The sequence below is a fragment of the Panthera tigris genome, chromosome D1 (assembly GCF_018350195.1).
Source record: "Panthera tigris isolate Pti1 chromosome D1, P.tigris_Pti1_mat1.1, whole genome shotgun sequence".
Classification (NCBI taxonomy): Eukaryota; Metazoa; Chordata; class Mammalia; order Carnivora; family Felidae; genus Panthera; species Panthera tigris.
In genome coordinates, this window is record NC_056669.1 from 99875304 (window position 1) to 99883481 (window position 8178).

The window sequence follows — 8178 nt, forward strand, 5'->3', positions numbered from 1 at the left end:
TGTGCTATTATTGTTAGTATATGTCTACTCTAATGAACTGTATCCACTTGTGGATAGAGATTGCATGTACTTTATACACTGCTCGACCCTTAGCACTAATTAGAGTGTATCATCATAAATAATCTGTACATATTTATTGAATAAATGGATGACTTTTAAAATAAACCAGTAATTTTAAAAAGTTGGATGTTTCACGTATGTTAACTTTCCCCTCTAAATGATAAAACCCACAGGAGCAATGGGACATGAAAACATCACAGAATTTATCCTCCTGGGACTTTTCAGTGATGAGGATGCAAAGATTGCCTGCTTTGTGCTGTTCTCGCTTTGCTATATTGCAATTCTCTCCGGAAACCTGCTCGTTCTTCTCACCATCAGGGGCAGCCGCCTCAGTGAACAGCCCATGTACTTTTTCCTGAGCTACCTGTCTTTCATGGATGTCTGCTTCACCTCCACAGTGGCCCCCAAACTGATCACAGATCTGCTGGCCCAGCGGAAGACTATCTCTTACAACAGCTGCATGGCCCAGATGTTTTATGCCCACTTCTTTGGTGCCACTGAGATCTTCATCTTGGTGGCCATGGCCTATGACCGTTATGCAGCCATCTGCAGACCCCTTCACTATATGGTCATCATGAGCAGACCGGTGTGCTATATCATTGTGATGGCCTCAATTATCGGAGCATTCATCCATTCAGTCCTCCACGTATTGATTATGGTCGAACTTCCCTTCTGTGGCCCCAATCGGATAGACCACTATTTCTGTGATGTTTTCCCCTTGCTGAAGCTGGCTTGCATGGACACTAGCCTGTTGGTTATTGTGATCATTACCACCACAGGAGTGATGTCCATTTTGACCTTTGTTGCCTTGGTAATTTCTTACCTCATCATCCTGTCCACCCTGAGGACCCGCTCATCCCAGGGCCGCCGCAAAGCCCTCTCTACCTGCAGCTCTCACATCACTGTCGTGTTCCTGTTCTTCCTGCCCCTCATCTTCACGTATGTCCCTGTGGCTGATTCTGTCAGTAACGACAAAGTTTTTGCCCTGTTTTACACCATGATTGCTCCCATGTTCAACCCTCTCATCTACACGCTGAGAAACACAGACATGAAGAACGCCATGAGGAAAGTGTGGTGTTGGCGCAAACGTTCTGAAGGGAAATGAAGTCTCTGGTGTTCAAACCCTTTCCTGGATCTTTCTATCTACAGAATCCTCATGCCAACAAATACAACAGGTGCAGTGAGGTGCTGTGCTGTCCTCCAATGTTGCAAGACTTGGGGCACCTGGATGCCTCAGTCAGTGGAGTATCCAACTCCACCTCAGGTCATGATCTCACGCTTTGTGAGTTTGAGCCCCGGAGCCTCTGTGCCGCACCCCCCCCCCCAACCCCCAGCCTCTCCACAGCTTTCTGTCTCTTTTGCAAAAATAGATAAACTTTAAAAAAAATGTTGCAAGACTTGAAGAGAGAGGCCCCTCAGCCACCCTCTTTCTCTTACTTTCTTTTTCCGAACTTGTATAAGGGGAATGGGTCCCATGACCTCCAAGTCTCTTCTAGCTTTGACATTCTGGAACTTATGTCTGGCATGCTGGAACATTATAGGTCTGTCCTTCATGGTCCCAGTCATTGTGGGCATTATAGTAGTTTTTTAGGGCACACTGTAAGGTCTGGATGGTTTGACAGTTATGTCCTGCTTTGGGAAACAGAATGTTGACTGAGACACCTCACAGAAAGAGGGAGAGAGAGAGACAGACAGACAGACAGACAGAGAGGGGTCCTAAGCACTCCATTTTTTGGAGGTACCCATTACAATAAAGAAATAAAGCAACTCACCACATTTGCAAGTGTTATGGTATATTTTAACTCTTTACATACACAAATAATGTAACACATGTCATTATGCAATTCACACTGTACTTATGGAAGTTATTGTAATTAACTCTTAGTACCTTATTGATGGTGTATTCCAGGAATTAGAACTTTCAAATTAGATCATGGATATCACTCTGCGCTCCTTTAAATGTAATTCCATGACGTATTTTCCACCTCATCTTGAAATCCTTCACGAGTATACAAACTGATGCTTTCTGTACTTGTGCAACAGAGAAAACCTCCCATCCTGCAGAAGACCCTGAGCTTAGGAAGCCACCTAGCTGGAGACATGGACGTCCCTGGGGTGCATTTTGTTAATCTTCACTGCTGCCTATGCAGATGGCATACTTTGACGTTTTCTTCCCAATTCTTCGCGCAATGCAAAACTGTCTCATTTCTACCCAGGCAGGCCCCTATACCAGCGAGAAATAAAGAAGGTTAGATTGAGAAGCAGAGGTAATTCACTGAAAACTGGGGCATTGGCCAAGACCAGCTTTGGTGCATTGACGTATTTCCTTAGTTTGTACAATAATATTTGAGCTTTGTGAATTGGAAGGGGTCTCTGACATCATCGAGGGTCATCCACTAATGCGATAAGAGGAATGGAGGCCCAGAGAAGAGTGGGGTCACCAAGCTTTCAAGTATGAGAGGCACAGAACTGTGATTTTCCAGTGCCCCATCCTTTTCACCAAGGCGTCACAAAGAAATTGAGTTTTAGTTACTCGAACTATTATTGTCTCTTGTGCACAAAAATCCAGGGTGTTTTTGTGTTTGTTTTTGGAGCATAGTTGATACACAATGTCACATGAGTTTCAGGCATACAACCTAGCGATTCCACAAGTCTATATGTTACGCTGTGCTCTGCACAAGTGTACCTACCGTCTGTCACCACACATGGCTGCCATAATACCATCGACTATAATCACTACGCTATGCCTTTTATTCCCATGACGTATTCATTCCATAACTGCAAGCCTCACCCGTTTTGCCCAAGCCCCTACCCCACCTTCCCTCTGGCAACCGTCAGTTTGTTTCCCATATTTCCTTGGGTCTGAAGGAAGCTGAGTTTTAAGGTGAAGAGTCCATTTACGGAAATTAGCCATAGTTGATGATGATTTCAGCAACAGTTTTTCTCTTCCCAAAAGACCCTGACGTGTCATGTCTGAAATCAGGGAATTTAGAACATAAGGGGAGGCAGAAAAATAATGAAATATATTGAAAAGGAGATAAGAAAGATGAAGGCAGATTAAGTCATGATTTTGTTTTGATGTTGATGTCCTGGTGATTATCTCCTGATGGGATTCTCCAATTCAGAAAGGTCAAGGTGAACAGAAATGTCTAGAGCTGCATGGGCTGGTGCCTAATTCTGGTGTTTATTTTTTTTAATAAGCTTGTTTTTGACACATATATAGGCCACATTCTCTGGTAATGAATTAAATTTGCCTTTTGTGACAAATTTGCTATTTGGTCTTTCTCCAAAGACAGGCCTTTCAGAAGTCTATTTGAAAATGGCTCTTCTGTATCTTTTGTTAACATTCTTCTTATAAATTATCAACAAAGGAGGGGTGGAAAGGAACCTACCCAAGAACGGTAAATACTTCCTTGTTTTCCTACATATTATCCATGGATGAAATAGTAGGAGGGAGGCTGGCTGCATGCTTAGGTATTTAGAATTGGTCTTCTATGTGTATAACCAAGGTTACGTGCTATGTGCCTCATGCCAACCTCTCTTGGCTTGGCCTTTTATACTGTTCCTTTCAAGGTATCATACACTCAATATATTGGGGGTTTTATTAATTCAAGAGTACGGTTCAGAATTCCCACTTCTATAGTTTGACTATGCTATTTATTCTTGAATCAGTCCCCTCAATAATGCGGCATATCGAGCCACTGCAATCCTTGTCGCTTATACAATAAGCATTTAGTGTGTCTTTGCAAACGCTGGGGTTCAGCTGATCTAAGGGTAGGATCAGTGTACTTCATGCAGCTCTATTTTTGTCACGCATAAAATAGAAATGTTATCTTAGTCTTTGCTGAAATTGAAAGTTTATGTTCTATACATGTGATGTTTGTCGTTACCATTGATGGTTACAGAAGTTTGGCATTGTCTGTCTCTCTTTACACTGTGGTGCACTGAACTTCTGGATTTTTTTTAATACTAAAATATGAAATAAAGGGACGCCTGGGTGGCTCAGTCGGCCGACTTCGGCTCAGGTCATGATCTCGTGGTTCACGAATCCGAGCCCCACGTCGTGCTCTGTGCTGACAACTCAGAGCCTGGAGCCTGCTTCAGGTTCTGTGTTTCCATCTCTCTCTGCCCCTCCCCTGCTCACGCTCTGTCTCTCTCTTTGTCAAAAATAAATAAAAGAAAACATTAAAAATAATCAAATGTGAAATAAAGACTATTTTGAAGACTTGGATCGAGTGATGAAGTTGCATTGTGTCTCAAAACAACACTGGTCACTGTGTAAGGTATGGACATAATCAAAACACTATCAAAATGAGGCATTCCCACTCAGTTATTATAAAAATGGTGAAATTCTAGAGGTTCTGACCTGTGACAAATGTCTTAATCTCCCGGATATGTTTAAATGAAAAAAAGAGGATGGAATATGGAGAAACATGAAGACTAGTTTTGCATCTTACATTGAGCAGTATAAGAAAACATGTTCAAATGTTTTTGCTGTGCTTGGGGACAGAAATATAACCGCTGGTTAGAAGACATAAGGAGACACATTTTTATTATTTTCCACTATGAAATAAACTAAGTTATCTATCAGGAAAGTGAGAAGCATTGCCATTTATTTTCATCAACGAAGGCTTTACTCGGAGTCATATCTGAGTAACAGCATTTGTAACAGCAAGGGTGTAAAACTACAAAAACTATAAAACTCCAGTGTTTTTCAGCCAAGGTTGTGGTTTTAGGCACATGAGATAAAGTCATCTTATAAACCAGACTCACCCCTATTGGAAGTGGGGAGAGTCTAGGTTCCAATGATTCTTGGTCATCTCTTTCCAAGGAACCAAGAGTAGACTCTCTGAGCTCCTCTGACTGGGAATGACCCTGGGGAACCTTTGTGAACAGATATAAATGTATAAAGTCACTGGTAAAAACTCGAATACTATTTCATATGTCCTGCTTCTTGGCCCCTGAGAATAATAAATCTGTCAGCTTTTACTGTCTTAGGGATGTCAGACCTTCAATAGAACTAACATACCTTGATATTCAAGATGTTATTAGTGCCAAGACATGAAGGGAAGAGTATTGTGGAGGAAATTTACAAATGGATAATGTTTATTTATTCCCCTGATTCCTAAATTTAGTTCAAGTTTAGCTCCCTTTGCATTGCTTAGTAGAATAGACATGGGCATATATTCAAATATAGGATTTTGTGGATTTTATTGGCTCACAGACCTCTTGTGCTCTAAGAACAGCAAATATCATCTAGTTCCAGTGTTTCTAAATCTAAGTGCTAAGATATGCCACTGACTGTACAAAAATTATGGCAAGAGCTTGTTAAAAATACAGATTTTTGAATACCCTTTAATTATGGCCTCGCATATTAGAAACTGTCAGCACAGATTCTGTTATCTGTTCAAAGTCTCTCAAGATGATTCCCATGATTGGACAAGTTTGAGAAGCACTGACCTAATCATTAAAAACTGAGCAAATGGAAGTGCATGGAGATTCCAAGCTGGGACAATAAACATGGATTTGTGTGGTTCCACGGCCACGATGTTTTAATTATAACTTCTAATTATGGTGCCGCCTTTGATCTTTCTTATCTTTATTTCTTTGAATGTATCAACATCAGAGATAGTTTTTTAAAGCACTGTGTACAGTTCTCAACATAACGTACACACACACACACACACACACACACACACACACATACGCATACACTCCACAGCCATAAACACTTACCCAGGTATGGGCAGTAACTTGAATAATCAGATTTGTGCAAAAATAATAAAACAATGAGAGGGATAATCAGTGATGTGTACATTTGTTATAGGAAAATAAAGCTCAGTTTGTGTGATGTGAAGGAGGGATGTGCGATGAATGGTTCACTGAATTCAGTAAAGCTGCTTTGTTCAAACATTGGAGGAACTACAGTTTCCAAACCACGCATTTCAACGTTGTATTTGCCCTGTGGGTGGAATCAGGTCACCTGCTCATCACAGATGCCTTTGCTTCCATTGAGTTTCTTTAGTTTTTCTTTTAGTCACTTTACATTAATGGAGACTGCTGGCTACGGGGAAGTCAAAGTCAGTTAGCAGAAGCATATTAATGGGGTGTTAAAATTACAATGGGGATCTTGGAGGTAGTTTTTTCCCTAATTTGCAGATTGTTTGGGTAAAGAAAATGTGTCCTAGAGGAAAAGGAGAAAGGGAAAGCTTTCTCCCAAAAGCGGAAGATGAGAACAGGTCTTTAATTTTTCAAGCGTGTTTTATCTTTGACACGCTGCACATATCTCACCTCTCTTTGTGGCCTCACTAGGCTAGTTTCCACTGTATTTTGGAGGACTTATATCAGAGCTCTGTAGCTCAGATCTCTGTTATTTTTCAAGTATACTTTTGTGCATGCAACACATACATATTGAGTGCTCACTATTTTTCAATCACAGTTCTAAATGCTAGAAAACCGCCTTACATGCTTCACAGAGGGCTCTCAATCTTTAAAGAAAATGGCAGAAAGGCCAAAATGGGGAAGAGAAAATAATGGTGCTGAGGAAGATCATGCTGAACTTGTGAGTTTAATAAAATTCCTCTGGCCTCGATATTTCAGAAAATTTATCTAATTATGAAACATTAGAACAAATATAATAATAATTAATAATGACGATAAATAATACCTCAGTTGTCTAGAATGTGTTATTCTCTCTTTTGTTCCTCAAATAAACCCTGTGCTGTTGTTATTACTGTCTTCACTGAACAGATCAGAAAATTTAAGATCATCCAGCTTGAATTGTCGCTTTCAACTACTTACCATTAGCTTCTGGGAAAACCTTCCTGCCCCACAGTCTTTTCATTGCATTCTTCACTTCCGCATTTCTCAGTGTATAAATCAGGGGATTTAACATGGGGGTGATAATGGTGTAAAATACAGCCACCATCTTATCCTCTGAAAAGGTAGTATCAGGGCGCATATACATGAAGGTACAGGGACCAAAAAAGATGATGACCACAGCAATGTGGGAGCCACAGGTGGAGAGTGCTTTGCGCCTGCTTTCTGCTGAGTGCTTTCTCAGGGACACCAGGATGATGGTATAGGAAATGATCAAGATAACAAAGCTCCCCAGAGCAATGGTACCACTGTTGGCTGTCACCACAACACCAATGATGTATGTGTCTGTGCAGGCAAGTTTCAGCACAGGGTGGATATCACAAAAGTAGTGATCGATCTCATTGGGTCCACAAAAGGGTAACGGGACTACCAGAGCCACTTGGATAATGGAGTGTAAGAACCCCCCTATCCACGTCCCCAGCAACATTTTATTGCATCTGTCACAGCCCATGATGGTCGAATAGTGTAGGGGTTTACAGATAGCCACATAACGATCATAGGCCATTACGGTCAGGATGAAGATCTCAGTGCAACCAAAGAAATGTACCCCAAAGAGTTGCAACATGCACCCCACATAGGAGATAGTTTTGCTCTTGGCCAACAGGTCAACAATCATCTTAGGAGCTGTGACCGAAGAGTAACAAATATCCACAAAAGACAAGTAGCTGAGGAAGAAATACATAGGAGACCCGAAAAGCTTGCCCCTGTAAATGGTCAGCATGATGAGGAGGTTTCCCAGAAGAATGACCGTGTAGAAGAAAGAAAACACCACGAAACAAACCTTTTCAACTTCTAGGTTCTGAGAAAGACCCCAGAAAATGAATTCAGTTACATTGTTTATTTTTTCCATGGAATTAGTCTAGCATGCCAAGTTCCCAAGAGACAGCGAAATTACCTGAAAGAGAAAAATAACAAGCAAAAAAGACATTTATTTCTGACTCAGAATAAATGGAGAATCGCAGTAGTTGAAAATGGAAAAATGGGTACTTGCTGCTGTTTTGCATGCATACTTAAAGAAATTGAGATGTACGTGTTTTGATCGTCTTGCCTCCGTCTGATAGCCCATTCTTTCACCTCAGATGAGGAAACAAAGTCCAGAGAGATAAAGCAAATTCTCTAAGTCATACATCTAACCAAGAATCTCACCCTTTTAAAAGCTTTTAAAAATCTGCTTGTTTCTAGAAATTTACTAATTCTAATCCTGTATAAGGCACTCAACTTAATTTTGAAACAATTCGG

The 8178-nt window shown here is 40.9% G+C and overlaps 2 protein-coding genes across 2 annotated transcripts; one reads left to right on the forward strand and one right to left on the reverse strand.

The window, feature by feature from the left end:
• Positions 1 to 238: 238 nt before the first annotated feature.
• LOC102957744 (olfactory receptor 4P4-like) lies at positions 239 to 1165 on the forward strand. The gene has a single exon (XM_007095375.1). It carries the CDS (start codon positions 239 to 241, stop codon positions 1163 to 1165), a length of 927 nt encoding a protein of 308 aa, XP_007095437.1.
• A 5688-nt stretch (positions 1166 to 6853) lies between these two features.
• On the reverse strand, positions 6854 to 7804 carry LOC102955767 (olfactory receptor 4S2). The gene has a single exon (XM_007095369.2). It carries the CDS (start codon positions 7787 to 7789, stop codon positions 6854 to 6856), a length of 936 nt encoding a protein of 311 aa, XP_007095431.1. The 5' UTR covers positions 7790 to 7804.
• Between the last annotated feature and the right edge of the window lie 374 nt (positions 7805 to 8178).